This window comes from Lytechinus pictus, chromosome 10 (genome assembly GCF_037042905.1).
Source record: "Lytechinus pictus isolate F3 Inbred chromosome 10, Lp3.0, whole genome shotgun sequence".
Lineage (NCBI taxonomy): Eukaryota > Metazoa > Echinodermata > Echinoidea > Temnopleuroida > Toxopneustidae > Lytechinus > Lytechinus pictus.
The window spans coordinates 28,756,848-28,783,951 of record NC_087254.1 but is presented as its reverse complement, the minus strand read 5'-3'; the positions used below and the strand labels follow the sequence as shown (position 1 = coordinate 28,783,951).

Genomic DNA, 27,104 nt, shown 5'->3' with positions numbered 1-27,104 from the left:
CTTGATTTGCAATTGAACATAAGTTTCTTGCAGTGCCCCATAATTATGTTTTGTTATCAGATATTTAACGTGCTGATTATTCTCGAAAGGTATAACATATTTGTCCTTTTAAACGGTATTTGAATATGGGTACGCCTTTTATTTGTTTTCCACAATATTTATTGCATGTATGAACAGAAGTGAAATATTTATTGTGAAGCACTGTGAATGTTGTGTGATGGTTCATCATCAGACTGAAAGCCTGGTGGATGTGAGGAAGTGGCCTGGATGAAAGAAAAGTGAACATGTGTCCAATTACTGATTTGCATATTCTAAGACAATTTTGTTTCTGGATAAATTTTGCTATGCATTCCCTACATTAAGAGTAAAGGAGAAGTCCACGCAATCAAAAATTCATTTGAATTTAAAGAAAAATAACAAGATATTGCAGGAAATTTCATAAAAACTTTGATTCAAATTTATATAATTACTATTTTAACAGTTCCGTAAATATAACCTATTGTGATCAGATGAAGAGTTTCCTATCGTCAAATCTGCAAAGAATAAAAAACAAAATGCCACAAAAAATAGAAACGAATGTGATGTGAGTGACAACTCTAATTTGCATATCATTGTTTTGTGTATATGACTGTTTTGAGTAAAAACAACAAGGGAAATCACTCTATTCAAATAATTTTTAGTTGATGTGGACTTGACTTTTAACTCTACCCCTCCCATCCCAAATAAGAGTAGAAATAATATAATCAAGAACTTGAAAATCAAAAGCAGCAATTAAGAAGCAAGATTTGATAAATACAGGTCTGAATAGAATTTCACAAGAAAATAAAAAGAGAAAAAAAAGATGGGTAGGGACGGGGAAGGAATAAAAAAAAAATACCCAGAAAAAAAAAATCCGAGTTTCGAACCAGGGTCCTCGCACATGACAAAACAATGGCCAACGCATTTGGCCACAGACCATCGCCCTAACAGGAAGGCATTTTTAAGATATATGAAAGAAAGTCCGCTCGCCGCTGTTTCCTAATAATGCTTCGGCAATTCAACTGCAATTTCAGTCATTTCGCGATGGATATTGCCGTGTTTTTTTTGTGATTCCTGACTTTGCTACTTAATGAAATTTCATAATTTTTGTTCAGTCATAAAGAAGAATGTCTATGCTTTATATTGACTATAACATTAATGTGACGCAAGTGTGATTTCTACGTGAAAATATGCTTTGTTTATTCACCTATATTTCTTGAAAAAAAAAAAAAATTCTAAGCTAAATATCGGTCACCAAAATACGTTAAATGTGCACTTTTTTTCACTGTTCAGTAAATTCAAACTTTTATCTATATAACAAGACCAATCTTAAGAGGAATAAACAATTCTAAGAGCAAAAAACGCTGATTGGAAAGATCGTCTCCAATGGGCTGCTGTCAGCTCAGCTGCTCACTGCTCATTGTGTGACGTCACTCAGCTGGAGCTCGCAAGAGGACCGGTGGAAGGCAGAAATATGGCATGAAAATAAATCATTTTTGAGAGCTGATTTCTGCAATCTCTGATCACTATTTTGAAAAGTGAAGTTATATATCTGATTAGTAATACTTCCCCTTTACAATGATGACCACATAAAGTCATTATAAAATACTTTTGATTCTTTGGATGTATACTTTAAAGGGACTAATGAACAATAGTTTAAGATTATCTGTTTGGTATGAACAATTGACTTTTGGTTGAAAGTCAAAAGTATTAACAATACAGAATAATTTTTTGCGCAAATTTTTAGAATGAAAAAAAAACAAAAATTGTGCTTGTTGTGAGGAACAAAACAACAAAAAATTATTTTCTGTCACTTTCATTTTATTTAAGTTCTTATCTATTCTAATTTATTTAACAGTATGATGCTTCTATATCACTTTCCTGCAATAACATGTACATGAATGATTTGTAGTGCCATTCACATTTTTGGATGTCATTCATAACCTTATCCACGTAACTGTGCTCTAGTAAATGGTTACATTCATGTTTAAAATGTATGCATTGTATTAATTCAACACTTTCCTAGCTATGAATGAAAAGAATGAAAAAGACTACTTACATCTGTGACCTTGGCAATAAATACATACGCCCCAGACTTATCTGGCCAACTCAGCTTGGTCCAAAATTCCTTGATCTATGAAAGAATACAAAAACAGACATTCTGATAACAATCTTAACCTGTAGCTGACTGGAACCAGAAGGTGCCTGTACAAACTCTATTGGAATGAGACTAAAATATTGTTTCAAAATAACATCGAAGGAATATGACATCTCACAAAGTTTTTTTTTTATTTCACTTTCTCAACAAAGAACCTTTACCAATATTTCCAGTTATATCTGTTAAATGTTTTTCTTTTTTCATTTGTAATTCAAAGATCGGCAATTACAAAAAATAATAAACCCTTTTATACACCCAACTTTGATTTTATTTCATGAACTACCCAAATCATGATCATTTGAGAGCATTAGACATTTTCATAGCTACTAAAAACAAAGAAATAGTAATTTAAGGGAGATCCCACACAAAAGGCCCAGACATAAATATTTAATGAAAATTCCTAGATGTACAATGCCACCATTTGACATCTCTCACATTCCACTCACCTGAACAAAGGTTGTATTGACATCTACAGCCGATGAACTGTGCTTCACCATGGAATCAACAAGCCTCACCTGAGATCAAACAACAGAGGGCGACGTCTAAACTTAACATATATCACTCATTGAATTTTTTTTCATTTGACTACTAGGCATTATATCCTGAAAATTTTCAGCACTGATATTCCTTTGTGTTGGTTGGTTGTAAGATGCTGGTTACGTTTTACTATGGTAACTGCCAATGACAACTAGTCAGTGATGACAATTTTCTTTAAAACAATACTGGGTAACCTGGTATGTTCCTTTGTTTTGAGTTCATAAAAATCTATGTCTAGATGCAGTTTGTCGCTTTGTGAACCCTACATAAGTCATGTAAAATGTGTAATTGAGCTTAAAGCGACCTTTAATTGACAAATCATGGGGAAATCAAGGCTAATCTCGGAACAGAGAAGGGATTCAAGTCTTTCACTTGGCCGCATGCCTGGGGGTGTTATGTAATAGACGCCGGCATGTCTGGGGGGTCTATAGGAGAGCAATTAGTTAGTAGACTAACCAACCAGAAGTAAACTGCATGTTTTCACTTTTGAAACATTTAACTTCACAGAGGTTATTTTTTTTGGTTTAGCAATCAAGAGACATGCTATGAGTCTAGGAATTGGGATTGTTGGAAACTGAAACTGCGATGATCTGAAGTAAATAACCATCAAGAGTTCGGTCAAATTCGTGCTGTACGAACTTTTATCGCATTAGTCCGAAGGGCGCTCATGACGGACAGATTATATTATGCAAGTCAATTGGCCTTTTGCAAATTTCGTATTGAATCAATTTCCCCATTATTTGTCAATGGCTGGCCCCTCTAATAGGTTGAGATAAGCTGCCAATTGACATAAACATAAAGGAGAAAATCTGCTCAGTGTAATACAACATAAATCGAGTTCTCTACAAAAGGCTCTAATTTTGAAATAGTGTTGCCAATTTAGAGCTAATCACTGAAACTCCACTGAGACTTGTCAAACATTAATAACTTTCTCTAGTCCCATCTTTTCATTAACCTGTTGCTTAGTGGAAACAAGTAGTATGGTAGTGGATCGTATTACCGAACACTTTTCATGAATTCAATCATATCAAACAAATTATTCTCATCAAATTCGTCAAACTTTCACCATAAATACACAATTACCTACAAAATATAAATATGTAAAAAATTTTGCCGAAATCGTTTTTCTGTTTTATGATATTAGCTTCCAATCGAACCCCTCTTCGCATGTGAAATATTTTGGTCACTTGAAAAAGGTATCGTATTACCGAACGTGTGTTTTCTATGGGAAAAATTGAGAAAACAACAAAATCACCGATGAGGTTTTTTTACCATATCTTATTATTTCTAGAATATTAAGACTTTGAAAATGTGTTTTTGACCATTTTTCATCATCTTCCTATTCAGTTTCTCTTTGGAAGAATGTTGCAAAGTTTTGAGCGTATGAAATTATTTTCTGACGTGTATGGTGCGCGCGTTCGGTAATACAAGGCTGGTCGGTAATACAATCACTCACTATACCTGTACAAAGTGTATTTGGTGTCAAGGGATTTGTTAGTTAGCGGGTTAATATAGAAAATAATGCATATCAGTGAGGGCATTAGTACAAACTACACACACAAGGTACCGTAGGAACAGTGATAACATGCCAGACGTAATCCCAGGGATGTCTGGATTGTATCATGGGTATTGAGTCTGGACAATTATACTAATGCCCAAGTAAAATGATGTGTATGTTTCATAAGATCCTTGTTGATTTACTAACCATCTTTATCTCAAAATTATGACCGGTGTTTATAATTTACTACTGACTGCCCATCAATGGTAATAGGAAAATTTACCAGTTAGGAAAACTAAATGCCTTACTCGATGTGCACATGCATTTCATAAAATTGATTCTTCCTAAAGAGTTTCAGTTCCCTTTTATGTAGGCCTATATGATATATAAGCAATGTTGTTATCAAGTCCAGTCGATTCAACAAGGGTACAAGTCAGCAAATTACTGAGTTGCAAGTCAAGTCAAATCATCAGTGTTTCGAGTCAAAAGCTGTAAGAGTCGCAAGTCGAGTAAAGTCATTCTTCAATGGAGCTGCATAAATACCTCATCGACTTCTACAGCCTTCTGTATGCGTGCTCTGGCCTTGATCCTTGCAAGTTCAAACCACTGTTCAACAGACTTCTTGAATACCATGTAATAGTTCTTGGTCTCCAAGTCTGATCGATATCTGTAAGAAATATAGGAGACATCAATGAATACCACTATCAGCAATTGAAGCTCTAGGATAACATCTTTAAAACTAATAGTAGCATACATAATATTGCCTTTGCACATAAACTGAAAAACAGAATGCACTCAACATAAAATCACATACATGTATAACCACAATATACCTAACTAAATAATCTTTGTACATAAGTACTCACTTTTTAACCTTTATAAAAGCTTCAGATAAAAGCTTTATACATGACAATGGGTGGGTATTACACTGAGCATCTTTTCCATTCTATTCCCCCAATTTCTGCATAAACGTATCAATGGGAGATCAGAAAAGCTACTTTGATGCTACTTTGATGCTACATGTGGCAAAGCTGATAGATATGGCCTTTATTTAGTGGATACTTTAAAGTATAATTTGATGAGGAAAGCTGGTAATAGATTTACGAGGGATCAGGGCTGCATGGTTTCCCCTAACTGCCAGGGAGAGGGAGAAGAGAGCAATGGGTGTCGGATGACAGGAAACCTCCATGCAATCACTAAAAATCCCCAAATTGGCAATGCTATTTGAAACTTAGAAAACACTATTTTCACATGAGAAGTAACAAATCTTTTACTAGTAAAGACACTGTATCAATCTCTATTTATTTCTTATACATTAAATTCAAAAGGAAAAATTAAGCAGTGAAAAAAAATATAAACTTTGTCAATTAGATAAAAGTTGGAAATTGTCTCACGATTTATCAGCCGCTGCATGGAATCCCCTGACTGCCAGGTATAAGGAGAAGAGAGCAATGGGTGTCTGATGGCTGCCATGATAGGAAAGCTTTCCAACACTGGATACAAGTTCCTTGATCTCAGATATGATCTACACAAACAAACAACAAATATTATTAATATTATTGAATTTGAAACTTCCTGTGGCAGTAACTATCAAAAATTGATTGTGAGTGGTATAAAACAAGATCATTGCACCTTGAGGAGAAATGAGAGCCATTATATCAATGGGTCTGAAAAGCATGATCCATTTGTATCTTTTTAAAGTAATAATATAATACTATTTTCATTTGTATTTTTCATTATTGTAAACTAAACATTTTTTGGTTTTTATATGGTAAATAAAACCAAACTAAACCGAGGAAGATTATTACATTGGTCAGACTGTGCCCTATAAGGTAAATTGCCAATTCGTCCACTGCCAATTCGTCTACTCACCACATAGTCAACTTTCATTTGGTCTAATGCCATTCCATCCATCACCATTTCGTCCATGACCATTTCATATCCACTTCATTTTCTTTCATTTTGCACAATTAACACTTTAGTCCAATTAGACCAAATGGTATATGGACTAAATGGCTATTGGACCAACTGGTTATTAGACAGAATAGCATTAGACCAAATGAAAGAAGACCATGTGGTAAGCGGACGAACTGATGGTAGACCAAATGATAGTAGATGAGTTGGCAATTGGACAAATTGGAAATAAACCCCCTATGTTACTGCATCATCATTAATTACAACATGATATGTGTGTTTGTGTTTAACTACGACTTTACCTTTTCAGCTAATTCCATGTGTATCAGCCTGGTGAAATCAATGTCAAAGGCTTTCTTATAGATCAGAGCTGGTGGCCTGATCTGGACTTTCACATGGTTGATCATGTTCTCAATGAGATTGACCAGGATGGCAACTTTCTTAGATTCTTCTGTCTCTTCTTCCTCATCAGCGTCGACATCGTCATCGTCTTGGAAGAGAACGTTTTTCTTGGCCTCATGGACCTCCTCACACAGCAGGCTCTGCTTCACAAACCAATCTTTGGTGCTTTTCTACAAAAACAAAATTTATAATTTTACAAACAATACAACAATAAATAGTAATGAAAAAGAAGATTCTGAAGTAATTTCCTATGAAAGGACAAGAGCTGGGTTTTATAAAATCATTTTGTTTTTTGGGTTTTAACTCTTGCCTTTCAAACAGAGGGTTGTGGGTTGGAACTCCAGCCATGGAGTTGATTTTCCTCAATGACAACATGATGATGATAATAATTATGGTGATGAGAATGATGATGATATGGATTGATGATAGTGATGATGATGAGTATGATGATGATGATGACGAAGGGGATAATGATGATGACAATGATAATGGCCAAGATGATGATTAAAATAGTGGAGATGGTGATGGTGTTGATGGTAACTTTTAAATAATCATGGCTTGTTTTCGCTTCTCTTACCTTGCCTAAACTTCACAGTATTGTACTGCCATTAACAAAAGCTTGCTGCTTTAATTTTAATAATGAATTCCAAGCTTATAACAAATTTTGCCAAATTCCTTACAATTTTTCACTTTTTTAGTTCTTGTTGAAGACCAAGAATAGACTCACCTTGATGGCATCTGTGATGAGATCTTTAACATCTCCTTCAAATATATCCCATGAACGCTTCTCACTCAACTCTTTGATCACTACCATGCATCTATGCAAATCAGATAAACAACAAACAAAATACCATGTTACAACTTGAAATCTGATTATGCTTTCAAACTGTCCTACGCATATTTTGCAATTCAAAATATGCACAAATGTGGATTGTGAGTATATTATTTGATGCAAATTAGGCAATCATTAATATAACTGCTTATGTGCAAGATAACCCAATTTTGAATTGAGTTTGGCTTAAGCACATTTATGTTAAGTTTAATATCCACATTTCAAGCAACTGACCAATCACGTGACACATTACGTTTCATGAGATCAATGTTATAGTTTGCAGTGAAACACATTTTTTAAAGATAAATTGTACACTGTAACAAGCATTTGCCAATCTGTTCAGACACTTTGCTGACAATTCCAGAGAAATCCTTGGTTTTGATTGGTTCAGAAGCTCTAGAATTTAACTGAACTATGGTAACTGTCGGAGAAAGACAACTTGTTAGTGTTGACAGCTTTCATGAAACAGTCCGCTGAATAATTGTATAACTATGAGTTATGAAGTAGTCATGTAAAATAAATATACTGTGAAACTGTCTATAAAACCACCCAATGGAGATAAGAAAATCAGTCTTTATAGTCTTGATGAACAGGTTCTCGTAATACATTCAATTGTTTCATGTACTATTCAATACATCGATTTGTCTAACAGTTGAATACACAAGTCCATCCATCCCATTCACATTGATAAAGCAACCAACTCTTCATCATTTATCTTAATTTCTAATATTTACACATTTTGCATAATTTTAAACATGGAAGAATTCTTCGTTGAACTATCTTAACACATACTTCGAACTATTTCTCTTCACTGATTCAATATTTATTCATTTCATGTTTCACATAAAAAAAATTTACAATGAAATATTAATATGAATCTGCTATGCATGTATATTTTCCCATTTTATTATAATACAGGGCTTCTTTATAGGCGAATAGGGGAATAAATAAATCACTCCGAGGCGATTTTTACCTGAGAAGTAGATGAAGTTGTAGGACAGCCTCGGTGTCTCTGAATGGGAATGCTTCATGTTGCTTCTGTAACATCCTCATAGAATGATCGACAAACTCTCTACAGGACTTGCAAATATATTTCACCTGAGGTGAGAGATAAAGACATACAATTAATAGAATTAATAGTAGCAATTGATTGTAACTTTGTGCATAGTTTGCCATAGATATGCATGTACACAGGAGTTTTTAATTGCAGAATTGATAGTATGATTTTAATGTTACACGGCCCTGGGAAAACAAAAAAGGACACATGTATATACATGTACCTGTACTGTTAAAGTTCATACAAAAAGGAAATTAATATCCATTAACTTGGTGCATGTATTTAACCAAAGCCTACATCATTTATAAACCATTCATCCACACATTAAATTACAAAAATATTCTTGATATCCTTCTTGAATTGCCCCAAAATAGCCTCTTCCATGAGCGTGAAAACTCCTTATCATAAATGGGTCAGTCTGTGTGACGTCATGTCATGCCTTTAGAATATTCAAGTCACCAGTTGTTGTGCAGAAAATAATGCAAGATTCACAGAGAAACTTGTAATGTGCAGTGAGAGATCAGGGAATTTTCGGGGGGGGGGGGGGGGTCACTCAGTCTCCCATAATTTTCCTTTCTCTGTCTCGATTGTGCTCTTGACATGATGATCAACATCTTAATCATATTCCAGTATAAAAATAACATGTAGGTCGGCTTGGGGTAAGTTAAAATTACGCTCATACATGTAGTTTATTCATTGTAAATTCAGTGGACTTGACGTGCAAAGCAAGATATCATTAGTGATTCCCACACTCGGCTCCGCACCCTAGCTGGCAAAAGCTTCATCACTTGCAGATGAATATATTATTCAATGTTATTCAATTCAGTCAGCTACAAACAAGCAAACAGGAAAACTTTATTAAAACTTGAATTGATAGGCTTGTTGTTATGACAATTATTCTCAAAATATTTGAATTTGAAACCCAGGCAGTCTGGCATGATGTGGAGTACATATGATTGTAGTTCAGTCATGTAGCCCTCATATTTCCCAAATATTAGCCTCTTACATGTATATCGTATTTGTGTATTTTTGTTTATTGACATTGTTTACCTGAGCTAGTTGCTAATAATCTTAGAACCCTTCCAAAAAGAATGTTGGTGATGATTATACAGAGAAACTGTCCACTGCATTTATTGCTACATGTATATTATTCTTCTTCTGAATAAAGTAAAAATCTATCAAACAACCAGGCTTCCAGCGAGTAATATAAGCTCTGCTGTTGAGAGAGTATTTGCGTGGGCTTGTACCAGAGGCAGATCCAGGATTTTCCAAAAAGCGGAGGGGGCACATTTTCTCAAGGAAAAATTTGTCAACAAGCAAAAAAATAAAAAATATAAATATAAAGGTCTTAACTTTCAAAGGGGGGGGGGCACACTTGCGTTTTAATGGCATTTTCATATTACAAATCTTAATTGTGACTCTCAAAAGTGGGGGGAGGGGCACGGGCTTGCTGTGCCCCACCACACCCCCCCCCCCGATCTGCCACTAGTTTGTACTATGCTTCTATACAGAAACACAATACCATTATTTGACGTCACCTGAACGGACCAATATGAGTGATATTGCATTTCCGACCTTCCAGATTTTAGTGTAGTTTCTTCATTTGATATTTTCATTTGGTGTTGTTAACTGGATGGAGTTGGATGCTATTCTTTCTTTTGATCCGAAAATCTCAGTTTTTGTGATCGTCCCATCAATGGTAATGGGAACTAACTGATGAATCAACAATATGAAGTTTAAAACTAGTCAAAAAAAATTCTTGGAAGAGACCTATCGCTTGTTGTGGGTAAAATTTCATCAAATTTTTACCCTAATAACCATCCATGCACTAGGTTTTTTATGTGAACTCCAAGTTAACTTCCAGTTCAACAATGATATATCAGGATAAAAAGGAAACTGCACGCATCCATCCGTTTATTGAGGTACTGTAGCAGGGATTGTTGACCAAGACTAAAGAATGGTTGACTACCACTATATAGACTTACCATCTGCTCATCTGGAGGACCCTGGTCCCATAGGTTAGCTATTCCTGTGATGATTGATAGCATTACATTGAGATCTAGATGGGGCAAGACACACTGCTGACTGTATGCTATCCACTGACTGTATTAAGTAAAAACAGCACATTAATCGCATCATAAGGTTTATCGCGAACCAGCAAATATCAACAGAGGTCGCCGCACCGCAAAGCATGATGGAATTAAAAAGGGGACAAAGACCCAAACAAAAACAGCACAATGGTCGCCACCGGCCACCTGGCATGATAAAAATTCCTGAAAATAAGGATAAATTACGTTACTCGCAGCCGCAAGTGGAAATGTAAACAAGCAGTCGTCTGTATAGCAGCTAGCTTGCCCCCTTTTCGATCCCATGACGCATTGCGGTTCTAATTAGCGATATACCTTATTGACGGGGACACTGCACCCAAATGCCAAATTTTTCAAAGGAGTGAATATGAAAATTAGATAGAAAGGTTTTTTGATATTGTCGGATGTAATGAAATCACACTTCAAATATTAATTTAAAAAAATATCAATTTAAAAATGGGGGATTTGTTTGAGCTAAACTGACTCACTCAAATACATGTATCACTTATGCAATAAGCATACAGTCTTCTTAAAGGGGAGCATTCAAGAAACCACTCGCATAAAAAAAGATTTCCCTCATGTGCATAAATGAAGTGTTGCATAGACAGTTCCTGTTATCATGTGAATACCTGAATTATTTTGATAAAAATTCACCAGAAAAACCTGAGAGGAAAATCAGTAAATTTCTAGTATGGAAATTTTCAATGAAGTCGGAATCATTTGCAGGCCAATTATTCTTCAGCTCTTACTTCGGAACTTAACATTTAAGCCCAAATTCACTTTCAAGATAACCACTCAGAGACCCAAACTATTAAGTCCATTTTAGCTTCACCTGTGGTAAAATAATTGGAAGCTGAAAATATCAAAGTTTTGTTTACATTAAAAATTTATCAGGCTTAGTGTGCTAATTCCTCAGGCTTGAACTATTTCAGTGATCATTCTTAGACAGTTATCAATCATTTGATTGCCAATCATGCTGATCAACAGAACCTTGATGGTAATGATCTTCTTTCACCTTTAGCTATCCATAATTAAACCAGTGATCTACTCCATGATGTATAAAGTTTAACCAGCATTCAGAATACAGGTCATAGTATATGTACCTGGCGAGTTGGTATATTTCAGGAAGCTGCTGCTGTTGAGCCAGTTGATGTAAGATGGCCTTGGGTGCTTGGGGAAGCTGACCATTCCATCTGTATTGAGTCATGGCATTGTCACAGACCTCGTGATGGGTGAATTCATACCATAGGTACTGGTGGGCTGCACCCATGGCTTCTGTGCTTGCCTTGGGCGCATCTTTCTGTAAAATGGACCAATAAGAATCCTTTATTAACATTATGACCTCAGAGATGACCTCAGAGAATAGGTTGCCATTAGAATGAAGAGAATGGCAAAGTAGAATGAAATGGAGAATTGATAATGATGAGGCCTTCCTTACCAATACATAGAGAGAAAAGACTGGATAGACAGATTGTAAATATTATGCGAGGTTTCCACTTTTGCCAAACTTATCAACTTGATCAATCCTGATTAAGCTATACTGGGCATTGCTAGTTGAAGTAGGCAAAGTAATTGGGGTCAATCTGCCTTGATGAGCCTCCTACACGAGTATTTCAGACCTGCTCACCTTATATTCATGACGGAAGCTACAGCGATGTGGATCAAGGTCAAATACCGCACGATGGGTTATTTTTTTGATACAAGATGACATCTGTGACCTTTGACCCATGACCCAACATCTAATCATAATCCCTCCACATACATCTATGTATCCATGAACCAAGTTTGAAGTTGATCCCAAGAACAATTCTTCGGTTATTGCAAAAACAAGATCTTTCAATGTGCATAACAACCTCTGCGACCTTTGACCTTGATCCCTCGAAAGTAATCAGATTATTATCACACCTACATGTACAATTGGAGTAATTTTGAAGTTAATCAGTAAAATGACTTTTTAGCTATTAAGAGAATGAAAACAAGGGAGAAGGTTGGACAGACAACAGCCCCAAAATATAATGACTCGGACAACCAACAACATTGGGAACAGGCATAAAAATAACTTTCAACTTTGACCCCTAAAAAGATGACACAGCTAATGGAAAATACATCCACAACCAAGTATTCTAAACTCAACACTACATGCAGTTGGAAATGACTTCAACTTAAATAAAAACATACATGTACCATCCTTTAACTACACCCAATGTGAAACAAATACTGTAAAATAACACCGAACAACAAAAAATTCAAATCTAAGAGATGTGTACAGACTACACAGTAAACAGTGAACTCAACCAAATGTGCATATAGTAAACAAAAAAGTAATTTTTGTATTAAAGCTTTATTCCTTAAAAGATGAAACAGAGTATGCTTAACATCGTCCATAACCAAAAAAACCCCTCTAAAACTCAGAAGTAATTTTCATAGATCAAAGAGTGATCATGTGAGAAAACAAACCAACAAAAAAGAGCTAAAGTAAAATAATTAAAAGAAAGAAAAAAAAATTAAAGTGAAAGCATCATCAAAACAAGATTGTAACAAGATATGCTAGAAATAGCAGAAAAATGCAAGACGAAAAAGTGCAACATCAACTTGGGACATAAAAATGAAAGAGTTATTCTATGTGTATTTGAAACTGTGTCCATTGATATCAATATCAAAGACTACGACAAATATAAGTAGTTATATACTTTTCAAACAAAGACTTTCTATATAACATTAAGAGAAACTTCTGATAGTAAAGACACACACAACATAAGATCTAATTATTTAGGGATGATCAGTCATCAGATATCTCATCAGGGACATAAAAATGAAAAACAAAGTTCATCAACTGAAAATCTTTGTGAAACTATTAGTCATTACATCAAACAAATAGTTGTTATTTAACTCTCAGGAACAAACGGCCAGCAAAACTCCCCTCAACACTTTCAACTTACATAAACCTTGCTCTTCCTATACTGGGAAAATTTATCGCCATATTTTTTCTTGACTTTATTCATGCTTTCTTTGTTCCCTTGAGCATTGCTTGATGCTTTGGTTTCTTGTTTATTGTCAAGGATTTCTTCATGCTGGGCAAGAGTATTGTAGGATTTAAAAGGATGCAGATGTGTTTCATTTTTATTAGGACAAGGCAATATGTGAGGCAATACTACAACAATAAGAAACAGAGAAATTTATGAAATATCAACCATTGAATTACAATTATGATGAAATTTCTTTTGTTCATTTATTCAGAAATTTGAATGAATAAAACTGAACGAAATGAATCAGAATAACGGATGCATAATCAAATTGGATTTGAAGTATGTTCACTCATAAATGCATATAAAGAACAAGTGGAATGCCTCTGGCCGTCTCACCTGCATCACGCGATTCAATATAGCAGCAGTGCTGATTTTGAAAACTACTATAACTCGCACAAGATGTTCAGTGATACTTGGTTACTCTTATTTCCACGTTTTATGAACTAGACCAATACACTTATAGAGATATGATGGCAATTCAACAAATACCCCCAACGTGGCCAAAGTTCTTTGACCTTACATGACCTTTGACCTTGATCATGTGACCTGAAACTCGCACAGGATGTTCAGTGATACTTGATTACTATTATGTCCAAGTTTTATGAACTAGACCAACACACTTTCAAATTTATGGCTGTAATTCAACAAATACCCCAATTTGGCCAAAGTTCATTGACCCTAAATGACCTTTGACCTTGATCATGTGACCTGAAACTTGCACAGGATGTTCAGTAATACTTGATTACTATTATGTCCAAGTTTCATGAATCAGATCCATAAACTTTCAAAGTTATGATGGTAATTCAACAGATACCCCCAATTCGGCCAAAGTTCATTGACCCTAAATGACCTTTGACCTTGGTCATGTGATGTGAAACTCATGCAGGATGTTCAGTGATACTTGATTAACCTTATGTATAAGTTTCATGAACTAGGTCCATATATTTTCTAAGTTATGATGACATTTCAAAAACTTAACCTTAGGTTAAGATTTTGATGTTGATTCCCCCAACATGGTCTAAGTTCATTGACCCTAAATGACCTTTGACCTTGGTCATGTGACATGAAACTCAGGCAGGATGTTCAGTAATACTTGATTAACCTTATGGCCAAGTTTCATGAACTAGGTCCATATACTTTCTAAGTTATGCTGTCATTTCAAAAACTTAACCTCAGGTTAAGATTTGGTGTTGACGCCGCCGTCGCCGCCGCCGCCGCCGCCGCCGCCGCCGCCGCCGTCGCCGTCGGAAAAGCGGCGCCTATAGTCTCACTCTGCTATGCAGGTGAGACAAAAATGTGGTGAAACTCTCATTGCTAAATAAATGGTTTTTATAATATGCTCATACAGTATCTCATATTTTGGATGAACTTCTCAACTTCATACATGTATATGGGAATGTATAGAAAGGTAGAACAAATAGAATTGTTACTCTTGAAGAAACAAAGTACCTAAATACATTTTTCAAAATTTTGAATTTGAAGCAGGAATTATCATTTTGATGCACAATAAAATCCCTTGTCCTGAAACTACTACATTTACTGAGCTGGGCAGTCACAGATCATGATTATAATTCAGGAGAGCATTTCATGAAAAAAGTCAATGATTTTCACTGACTATAGTTATAAGCTACTGAAATCCTTGCATCTGATTGGCTGAGAGCAAAGTAGTTAGTAAAAATCACTGACAAAACTTTTCATGAAAAGCTTCCCAGATGTCTACATAGCAACAATACAACAAACAATAATCTGCAAGAAATGGCAATGTTACATGTATGTTGGGATCCACATGTATACATACCTTAAGTGCTAGCTGTAATTTCAGTTTGAGTTCCCCTTCAACCTTACTCTTGCCCCGGCTTTGGAGAGGAAAGGAGCATTCTAAACCATTGCTTGATATAGTCTGTGGAATGATGATGGGAAATGAAAAGGTTCAATAGATTCCATGATAGTTGCTCCTGTGAAACTTTCTCTTGTGAACGGAAAATAAGCACATTAAAGCCAAACAAAACACCATACATAACCTTCCTTCAGACTTTTAAGAATCACACCGACAATAATTTCTGAAGATACCCTTTAAAAATGCCTGTGCCATTTTTTATTTATTTATTATCATTTTTTTAGATGGAATCATGCTCTGTCTTTTCTCTTGCAATCACAACTCCCTTTTGATGCATTTGGTAGCATGGTATCTATTGTCCTGCGTCAAATTATAGAGCCAAATCACTTTGGTGATTTTGTTCCAAATGGGGTAGGAAATGATTTTTTATTCTCCAAAGTGTAACATACATGTTTATTTCCAGATACCAGATTTCTACTATCCTACTTACATTGAGTGGTATAGTAACCCAGCCAAGGAAATCATCAAGATTCTTGCCATCTTTCTTTGCTGATTGGGCGATTTCCTTGAAGAATCTAAGAGATGAAATAAACAATACCAGTATAAGAACCTTGTTTTAACTGTTTTGTGTTCTTTATTGTCTTTCCCTCCCCTACACCTACTCCTCTTCAGACTTTTCCCAATCCTTCTCATCCTTCCCCTCCTCCATTTTGTTCCTACACTGTACACCAAAAGCATGCATATACACCTTGTATAGTTAAAGGACAAGTCCACCCCAACAAAAACTTGATTTGAATAAAAAGAGAAAAATTCAACAAGCATAACACTGAAAAATTCATCAAAATCGGATGTAAAATAAGAAAGTTATGACATTTTAAAGTTTCGCTTCATTTCACAAAACAGTTATATGCACATCTCGGTCAGTATGCAAATGAGAGAACTGATGACATCACTCACTCACTATTTCTTTTGTATTTTATTATATGAAATATGAAATATTTTGATTTTCTTGTCATTGTCATGTGAAATGAAGTTTCATTCCTCCCTGAACACGTGGAATTCCATTATTTTAACATTTTGTGGTTCAGGCAAGGAGGTCCTAATCGTCAAATTCGTAAAAATTGAAATATTGTATAATTCAAACAATAAAAAACAAAAGAAATAGTGAGTGAGTGACATCATCGACTCTCTCAATTGGATGTAACTGGCTCGTTCATATAACTATTTTGTTGAAAATAAGCGAAACTTTGAAATGTCATAACTTTCTTATTTTACATCCGATTTTGATGAAATTTTCAGCATTGTGCTTGTCTGATTTTTCTCTATTGATTCAAATCAACATTTTTCTGAGGTGGACTTGACCTTTAATAATAACAATAATATATAGCATTTATGAAGCGCCGATTATCTAGTTGCCTATTCAATAGCGCACTATATATTACCCCAGCTTTAGCTCCAGCTGCAAAAGGTGCTTGGTGCATTAAAGGAATTATTCCTGCCAGGTATCCATTCACCTCACCTGGGTTGAGTGCAGCACAATGTGGGAAAATTTCTTGCTGAAGGAAAGCACCCATGGGTAGGATTCAAACCCACGTCCTTCAGATTGAGAGACGAGAGTCGTAACCATTAGACCACGACGCCCCCACGTCAAATCACTTAGTTGCATTCAAACCAGTTGAAGTAAATGGGTACCTGCTAGAATTAATTCCTTGAATGCACCGAGCACCTCTGGCAGCTTGAGCTATCTGTAGCCGGGGCAATATATAGTGGGTCATTGAAAAGGCAGCTAAATAGTCGGCACGTCATAAATGCTATATATCATTATTATCAAGTAGTTGCTATTGTAAATGGTAACTGGTGTTGATTTTTTACCTCATTGCTAAGAAAGCATGAATGCTTGTAAGCAAGTAACCAGGAGACCGACGGCTTAAGGTCCTCTCCGAGGGACCTGGTAATGAGGATAAATGCAAAGGGCACTAGCGCACCAATTAGGAATCGAACTCGGGTCACCGGAATCCGAAACCCCTGCTCTACCGACTGATCTACCGCGCCTGTAGGTTTGGCTTTGATCAAAATCATTACATCTACGTACCTTCCCATGCCCTTCAAATTGTGAACATCTCCCACACCCTTAATGATCTTCCCAACAGATGAATCCTCATCGTGGTCCCTGTAAAAATACAAAGAAGAAAAAACAAGAATAAATAACAAGAAATAAGATTGCTATGAAAAAGTAAAATTTGTCAGTCAACAACAGGTAAACTGGACATGTTTACTTCTTTTTTTCTGGCTTTGGAATGATAAATATACTAAAAATAGGTCTTGTATTTGTAAGATTTTTCTTCATGATGATGTTAATTTGGCAGCGTTCTAAGAATGAATTTGGCACATCAGAATTTATTGTTAAAGGAGAATGAAACCCTTGAAACCAGCTGAATCCATATCAAAGAGAAAAATCAAAGAAACATATTGTTGAAAGTTTGAGGAAGATTGAATGAATAATAAGAAAGTTATGAGCATTCGAATATTGAGATCACTAGTGCCATGTAGATCCTCCCAACGGCAATGCGACCAAGATCTGTGATATCACACACGTACAACTCCCTCATTACGTTAGTACTTATTTCACTTATATTCTCACTTTTATAGAGTCTATCACAAGGTGAGGTGTTTTCTTTATGAGATGACAAGTACAGAGGTTTCACAACATTATATCATTGATGAATCGTTTGTCATATGATTAGAATGAGCAAAAAGAGATGTTTTGGGGTATATTTTCAGTGTCCAAATGGGAGAGTTGTACGTGTGTGACATCACAGATCTTGGTCGCATTGCCAATGGGAGGATCTCCATAGCATTAGTGATCTCGACATTCAAATGCTCATAACTCTTTTATTGCTAGTCCTATTTTACTCAAAGTTTTGTTGATCTTATTCTTTGATTTTGCTGCTTTCACAAAAGCTAACTTGCTCCAAGAGTTTCATTCTCCTTTAAGATTTTGGAAAGAATTGATTCAAGAAACTAGTGACAGAGATATATATATCTCCATTCTTTTTTAAAGCAAGATGTAGAAATGAAAAGTTAAGAGAACATGGAAGAACCGAGGAAAATGGTTCAAAGTACATATGAATTTGGATTATATAGAATCACATTACAAATAGTTTTATCACCATCATCATCATCCTGATCATCATCATCATCGTCATCGTCATCATCATCATCATCACCATCATCATCATCATTGTCATCATCATCATCATCCTCATCATCATAATCATTATCATCATCATCATCATCAACATCATCATCATCATCCTCATCATCATCATCATCATAATCATTATCATCATCATCATCATCCTCATCATCATAATCATTATCATCATCATCATCCTCATCATCATCATCATCACCATCATCATCATCGTCATCATCATCATCCTCATCATCATAATCATTATCATCATCATCCTCATCATCATAATCATTATCATCATTACCATCATCTCCATCATCATCATCATCATCATCATCATCATCACCACCATCATCATCATCATCATCATCATCACCAATATTACCATAATAATCCTCTTTCTCATCATCAACATCACCGTTATTACTATAATCATCATTTTTACAATTATTATCATCATTATCACATTGGTGTACAAAACTGGAGGAAAAAAAATGAAAGAAGAATTAACTTACCAAACTTCAACTTGGAGCTGTTCATTGTTGACATCACCTACATCACTGTAAGGGAAGAATAATAATAAAAAAAAACATGGTAGATAAGAAGGTATTTTAGGAACAATCATTTGTAATACCACTTGGTGTTAATCTAAACACATCTAATTGAATATGTCTACAACATGCTCTGCCTACAACCTGCAAATCCAATGACCAGGTAGCTATTATTTGTAACCCAAATCGATAAATTATTTTCATTCATTTAAAAAGTTTCTATGACAATGTTCATTTCATCTAATTCTGATTTGACAAAATGGTCATTAGACAAAATGTAGACAACAATGCTTCATGAGAAAAACTGCTTTGGAAATAAATACAATTGGTCAAAGTGGGTAGTTGGTGGATAAACGTCCATAATAAAGACTTACAATCTGAACTGTTCCCTCCAGCATGGATTCAGGTTCTTCTCTTTCACTTCCGTGACACAGAGGGAGTCCTTGCTAGCGTGATCAAGCAGGAGATCATGCCTGGCTTGCGAGATCTTCCGCTTTGGAGACTCCGCCATGTTCTCACTCCACAGGGGTACGATGCCGAGAACACAGAATGGATCACTCAGACCTGTGATAGTAGAACAGATTGAGGAACCGGAGCAAAAACAAATAAACAATTGGATTCATGGGATTAGTGATAGATAATTTGATTGGGAGGGTATGTGGTATGAAACAGTAGGGGGTGAAGGAGAATACACAGTATGCTAAACAGGTGATGAAACATTTTTTTTTCTCTCTCTCTCTCTCTGTTGTTGTCACTGTCTGTATGTCTCTCATTCCATATCTCTTCCCTTCAAGTGTTTTATCCATCTTTCTGGTCTCTCAAACATACCACCTTTTCTCTCTCCTTTTATCACACTCACTGCTTCTCTCTCTGTTTCTCCCTGTAGATGTCTCTTTCCGTTTCTCTCACTCTTTCTCTCTACATGTGTCTCCCTCTTTCTATCCCCATCTTCCCCACAGCATCTCTTTACTGGTCTCTCCCAATCACATATTCTTTCCTTTACTCCTGTTTATTTACTGAAACAATATATCATCAGAAAGATGATGTCCCTATCTATATGAACTTCTTATTAACATTCTTACATAGATACTAAAAATTAACCTTTGATACTATACTAATCCCTAAGAATCAGAGTGCAAATTTATTGGATTAAAACTGCTATCAGATGAACATACAAAAGGGATTATCATAGCCTAGACTAGAATGCCTCTTTTTTACAGATAATCTGTACGAAAAAAGGAAATAACCACCCCCCCCTCAAAAGTTAGAAGTAAAATAATGTGATGATTTAAGAAAACAGAAAACAATTTAATAAAAAAAAATATATAAAGGAATTAAAGCTTCAACTGATGTTTCTTTTTTGGGACCTATTAACTGCCATGGAAACCTCACATCAAAATGGAAAATTTGCCATGGAAACCTTGATGTTGATTGGCTGCTATTAAAGTTTTCATTGCCTTGGTATAATGACAAAGTTATTATTGTCATGAATTCTACATACAACATGCTCCTAGATCTTCTACCGTACTATGAGCACGGAGCTACAAGTCAGACCAGTACCTCAACGCTATGAGTGTGTTGACAGATGTGACCATCATAAAACAAACATCTTTCAAACAAAGGCACTTGTCAAAGGAGACGTAAAATGCAAACATAAAGAAGACCAAAGTTCAATTCTGAGCTTGATTTATACCTTAATCATTCAAGAGATGACTTTATGCAGACTGATCTAGGTTTATAGATATCATGATAAGTCCCTTATTGATCTTTGCAGTATACATGTAATCAGGTTTTAATCTGGTGTTGAATTTGATGGATGATATTCACTCTTCATTGTTGGATAATTAAAATTGACAATTGATAAGATATATTACTTAATTTTCCGACAATTCAATTTATTTTATGAAAAAAGTGGAATGCCTCTGGCCGTCTCACCTGCATCAGGCGATTCAATATAGCAGCAGTGCTGATTTTGAAAACTACTATAACTCGCACAAGATGTTCAGTGATACTTGGTTACTCTTATTTCCACGTTTTATGAACTAGACCAATACACTTATAGAGATATGATGGCAATTCAACAAATACCCCCAACGTGGCCAAAGTTCTTTGACCTTACATGACCTTTGACCTTGATCATGTGACCTGAAACTCGCACAGGATGTTCAGTGATACTTGATTACTATTATGTCCAAGTTTTATGAACTAGACCAACACACTTTCAAATTTATGGCTGTAATTCAACAAATACCCCAATTTGGCCAAAGTTCATTGACCTTAAATGACCTTTGACCTTGATCATGTGACCTGAAACTTGCACAGGATGTTCAGTAATACTTGATTACTATTATGTCCAAGTTTCATGAATCAGATCCATAAACTTTCAAAGTTATGATGGTAATTCAACAGATACCCCCAATTCGGCCAAAGTTCATTGACCCTAAATGACCTTTGACCTTGGTCATGTGACGTGAAACTCATGCAGGATGTTCAGTGATACTTGATTAACCTTATGTATAAGTTTCATGAACTAGGTCCATATATTTTCTAAGTTATGATGACATTTCAAAAACTTAACCTTAGGTTAAGATTTTGATGTTGATTCCCCCAACATGGTCTAAGTTCATTGACCCTAAATGACCTTTGACCTTGGTCATGTGACATGAAACTCAGGCAGGATGTTCAGTAATACTTGATTAACCTTATGGCCAAGTTTCATGAACTAGGTCCATATACTTTCTAAGTTATGCTGTCATTTCAAAAACTTAACCTCAGGTTAAGATTTGGTGTTGACGCCGCCGCCGCCGCCGTCGCCGTCGCCGCCGCCGTCGGAAAAGCGGCGCCTATAGTCTCACTCTGCTATGCAGGTGAGACAAAAACACTCACATAAAACATGTTGCATATTGACAATTTAAGAATATGATATTTAACCCATGATGATCAATATCATCATCATAATCATCATTGATCATCATCATCATAATCATCATTGATCATCATCATCATCATCATTATAGTCCGGGGGCTGGGAGAGTTTATTCAGCTGATCGGGTACAAAAGGTTTGATGGTCCCAAGATGTTGGCATGATATCAGTGGTAAAGAAAATGTGTTGCTGCCGGGTCAAATCCTGTACGGAAGGCCCACAGGTCCCGATTTTTGTCGGCCATCTTGAATTTTTCATGAAAATCAATTATTTTCATATTTTTGCACAAACAATGGAAAAATATTAAATAAATACGCATTTCACATTGATTCAGACAGTAGAAATCGATTGCAAGTGTTTTTAGGACAGTCCGGTTAATATTTTTTGAAAAATATAAGAATTTATGCCAAAATTTTCATGTTTTTAGGCAAAAATTTGCATGTGCATTGATATCTTTCTGTTTTCTCATTAATATCAGCAATCAATGCAAAATATCAGCATTCAACACGAAAGAGAATATATTAACGAGGACATTGATATGCTTCATGACAGTATTAATGTCTTAACTTGCTTATAGATATAGGGAAAATACCTCCATATGCATTCCCCGATATTGCAATAAATTGACACCAAAAAGCAACCTCCGTCACTAGTCACACTAGTAATACCGATTTCAATGCGCTCGTTAGCTTGCCTTTCAAAAGAGTACAATAGACTCAATCGGTCTTGCCTCGCCTTTGTTGGTGTGACTAGCACGCATTAGTGCATGTAAAGGGCGCCGCGATAGAAAAGTGTTTATTACATTATGGCTATGAGGGCAAAAGGCGTTTTCTTTTATACATTTAAGCAACTTTTATGTTAATGAACCCTCTTGGAAAAGTTAGAGGAGGGATTGCCCTGCATGTCGCAAGCAATTACATTCGGACACCTCAAAACATAGTCCCGCAAGAGCCTGTCGAAGGTACCACACCCTTATCCGAAGCTTGACTACTAAAATATCTTGCCTTTTGGAGCCCTCAGTGTGGCAAAAATGATGCTTCGGTTAGGTAAAAAAACAACTTTTATTTTCTTGAAATCACTTGGAGACGAAAGAGTAGGCTTTTCTCTATCGGCTACATTTAAAGAAGTGAGGGCACAACACAGCCTACCCTCTCAGGGGGCTGCCCCAGGTCACCCATCCCGTTTTTCGTATTTTGCCCATTTCTTGGAAAATTCGTCATTTTGGAACCACATTGATGAGAAAAGTGTTTCTACTATGTAATGAAACCACTTTTATTGTTTAAACCACTTGAAGACAAAAGAGTAGACTTTCTTCTATCTGTTACATATAAAGAATTACTGGAAAATGGAAGCCACCCCGTCAGTGGGATGCAGAAAACACTCCCCTTTTTTCCGTATTTTGCAAATTTATGGAAAAATCTGCAATTTTGGAGCCCCCACTGAGGCTAAAGGGTTTTGCTGCTAAAAAGTAATCCATTTTCTTCTCTTAAAACCACATGGAGACAAAAGAGGTGCCTTTCTTCTATCAGTTACATAATAAGAGGTGCTTGTACAGCAAAGCCTACCCCCATCAGGGGCTCCTGAAATTACTCACCCCTTTTCTGTATTTTACATTTTTTATTAGAAAATCTGCGAATTTGGAGCCCAAATTGGGGCAAAAAGATGTTTCTCCTAAATAGCAAAACACTTTCCTTGTCTTAAAACCACTTGGATGCAAAAAAAGTAGTATTTTTCTATCTGCTACATTATAACGAAGTACCGCCACATCGAGCCTACCCCCTCAGGGGGCAGCTGAAATCACCCAACCCCTATTTCGCATTTTTCTAGGAAAATTCGCCATTTTGGAGCCCCAATTGAGACCAACGGCGTTTCCGCTTTGCAGAAAGTCATTTATATTGTTTTGTAACTCGTGGGAGACAAAAAGGTATGATTTTCTCCATCCGCTTCATTTGAAGACGCGCTCTCACACTGAAGCATACCCCCGCCAGGGGCTCCCAAAATTACCCACCCCTTTTCCGTATTTTACCTTTTGATTAGAAAATCTGCGAATTTGGAGCCCACATTGAGGCACAAAGATGTTTCTCCTAAACAGCAAAATACTTTCATTGTCTTAAAACCACTTGGATGCAAAAAAGTAGTATTTTCTCTATCTGCTACATTACAACGAAGTGCTGCCACATCGAAGCCTACCACCTCAGGGGGCAGCTGAAGTCACCAAACCCCTATTTCGTATTTTCCTAGGAAAATTCGCCATTTTCACGATTTTGGAACCCCAATTGAGACCAACGGCGTTTCCGCTTTGCAGAAAGTAGCTTTTATTGTTTTGTAACTCGTGGGAGAAAAAAGGTAGATTCTCTCCATCAGCTTCATTTGAAGACGTGCTCGCACAAAGATGCCCACCCCCAACAGAGGCTGCCAAATCCCCCCCTTTTGCCTATTTTCCCACTTTATTGAATAATTCGCAATTTTTGACCCCTTGTTCAGATAAATTAGCATTCCTGCTATATAATGAAGCTAAATAATTTTTTTGAAGCAACTTAAAGGTGAAAGAATAGGCTTTCTTCTACATGCAAAAAAGCTACATGCAAAAAACGTACTGGCGCATCGAAGCTACTCAATTCCAGGGCAGCTGAAGTCACCCCCACCTTTTTGCCTATTTTCCCTCTTTATTGGAAAATTCGCAGTGTTTAGCCCCATTAATGCAACAAGGTATTTCTGCTATCAAGTAAAACCATTTTTATTTTTTTCAACTCCCCTGGGCTTGGGGATGAAAGAGTAGGCTTTTTAAATAAAGAAGTGCTGCATGGCACATCGACGCCTACCCTCTTCAGGGGCTGCCGAATACTAAGTCACCCGATCCTGTTTGTCCATTTAGTCTCATTATTAGAAAATTCGTTATTTTTGAGTCGCCATTGAGGCAAAGGGCGTTTCTGATACAATAGTAAAGTCACTTTATTTTTTCAAACCACCTGGAAATTAAAAGATTTTTTTTTGAAATATCAGCTTCATATAAAAAGATGTTGGCACATCGACGCCTACCCTCTTCAGTTTCTCCAAATTGGCAGATTTTTCCCATAAATTGGCAGAATACGGGAAGGGGCCGGGTGACTTCAAGAGCCCCCTGAGGGGGTAGGCTTCTATGTGCCAGCACTTCGTTATATGTAGCAGATAAAAAAATATCAATTTTTTCTATCCAAGTGGTTTTAAGACAATGAAAGTTGTTTGCAAGATAGGAGGAACATCTTTTTGCCCCAATGTGGGCTCCAAATTCTCAGATTTTCTAATAAAAAGGTAAAATGCGGAAAAGGGGTGGGTGATTTCTGGAGCCCTTGACGGGGGTAGGCTTTGCTATACCAGCACTTCGTTATATGCAACTGATGCTATGATAACTGCTATTCTTTTGTCTACAAGTGGTTTAAGACAATGAAAGTGGTTTGATATACATAGGAGAAACATATTTTTGCCTCAATATTGGCTCCAAATTTGAAGATTTTCTAATAAAAAAAGGTAAAATACAGAAAAGGGGTGAGTAATTTCAGGAGCCCCTGACGGGGGTAGGCTTTGCTGTACAAGCACCTCTTATTATGTAACTGATAGAAGAAAGGCAACTCTTTTGTCTCCATGTGGTTTTAAGACAAGAAAACGGATTGATTTTTAGCAGAAACACCCTTTAGCCTCAGTGGGGGCTCCAAATTTGCAGATTTTTCCATAAATTTGCAAAATACGGAAAAAAGGGGATAGTGTTTTCGGCATCCCACTAACGGGGGTGGCTTCCATTTTCCAGTAATTCTTTATATGTTACAGATAGAAGAAAGTCTATTCTTTCGTTTTCAAGTGGTTTAAACAATAAAAGTGGTTTCATTACATAGTAGAAACACTTTTCTCATCAATGTGGTTCCAAAATGACGAATTTTCCAAGAAATGGGCAAAATACGAAAAAACGGGATGGGTAACCTGGGGCAGCCCCCTGAGAGGGTAGGCTTTGTTGTGCTCTCACTTCTTTAAATGTAGCCGATAGAGAAAAGCCTACTCTTTCGTCTCCAAGTGATTTCAAGAAAACAAAAGTTGTTTTTTACCTAACCGAAGCATCATTTTGCCACACTGAGGGCTCCAAAAGGCAAGATATTTTAGTAGTCAAGCTTCGGATAAGGGTGTGGTACCTTCGACAGGCTCTTGCGGGACTATGTTTTGAGGTGTCCGAATGTAATTGCTTGCGACATGCAGGGCAATCCCTCCTCTAACTTTTCCAAGAGGTTTCATTAACATAAAAGTTGCTTAAATGTATAAAAGAAAACGCCTTTTGCTCTCATAGCCATAATGTAATATACACTTTTCTATCGCGGCGCCCTTTACATGCACTAATGCGTGCTAGTCACACCAACAAAGGCGAGGCAAGACCGATTGAGTCTATTGTACTCTTTTGAAAGGCAAGCTAACGAGCGCATTGAAATCGGTATTACTAGTGTGACTAGTGACGGAGGTTGCTTTTTGGTGTCAATTTATTGCAATATCGGGGAATGCATATGGAGGTATTTTCCCTATATCTATAAGCAAGTTAAGACATTAATACTGTCATGAAGCATATCAATGTCCTCGTTAATATATTCTCTTTCGTGTTGAATGCTGATATTTTGCATTGATTGCTGATATTAATGAGAAAACAGAAAGATATCAATGCACATGCAAATTTTTGCCTAAAAACATGAAAATTTTGGCATAACGTCTTATATTTTTCAAAAAACATTAACCGGACTGTCCTAAAAACACTTGCAATCGATTTCTACTGTCTGAATCAATGTGAAATGCGTATTTATTTAATGTTTTTCCATTGTTTGTGCAAAAATATGAAAATAATTGATTTTCATGAAAAATTCAAGATGGCCGACAAAAATGGGGCCCTGTGTGCCTTCCGTACAGGATTTGACCCGGCAGCAACACATTTTCTTGACCACTGATATCATGCCAACATCTTGGAACCATCAAACCTTTTGTACCCGATAAGCTGAATAAACTCTCCCAGCCCCCGGACTATTATCATCATCACCATGAAATGATTAAACAAATTAT

General features: G+C 36.2%; 1 protein-coding gene across 1 annotated transcript in view; it reads right to left on the bottom strand.

Annotated features, from left to right (window-relative positions):
- LOC129269418 (BAI1-associated protein 3-like) overlaps positions 1 to 27,104 on the bottom strand; it is a 61,181-nt gene that overhangs the window by 16,093 nt on the left and 17,984 nt on the right. Inside the window, exons 8-21 of the mRNA XM_064105742.1 lie at positions 19,488 to 19,677; positions 19,078 to 19,122; positions 17,459 to 17,536; positions 15,857 to 15,941; positions 15,328 to 15,429; positions 11,607 to 11,803; positions 10,402 to 10,519; positions 8,333 to 8,457; positions 7,255 to 7,345; positions 6,428 to 6,697; positions 5,606 to 5,736; positions 4,755 to 4,878; positions 2,623 to 2,691; positions 2,078 to 2,152 (exon numbers count right to left, since the gene is read on the bottom strand). Of these exons, the coding sequence (XP_063961812.1) occupies positions 2,078 to 2,152; positions 2,623 to 2,691; positions 4,755 to 4,878; positions 5,606 to 5,736; positions 6,428 to 6,697; positions 7,255 to 7,345; positions 8,333 to 8,457; positions 10,402 to 10,519; positions 11,607 to 11,803; positions 15,328 to 15,429; positions 15,857 to 15,941; positions 17,459 to 17,536; positions 19,078 to 19,122; positions 19,488 to 19,677 (1,700 nt within the window). The remainder of the gene's footprint in view (positions 1 to 2,077; positions 2,153 to 2,622; positions 2,692 to 4,754; positions 4,879 to 5,605; positions 5,737 to 6,427; positions 6,698 to 7,254; positions 7,346 to 8,332; positions 8,458 to 10,401; positions 10,520 to 11,606; positions 11,804 to 15,327; positions 15,430 to 15,856; positions 15,942 to 17,458; positions 17,537 to 19,077; positions 19,123 to 19,487; positions 19,678 to 27,104) is intronic.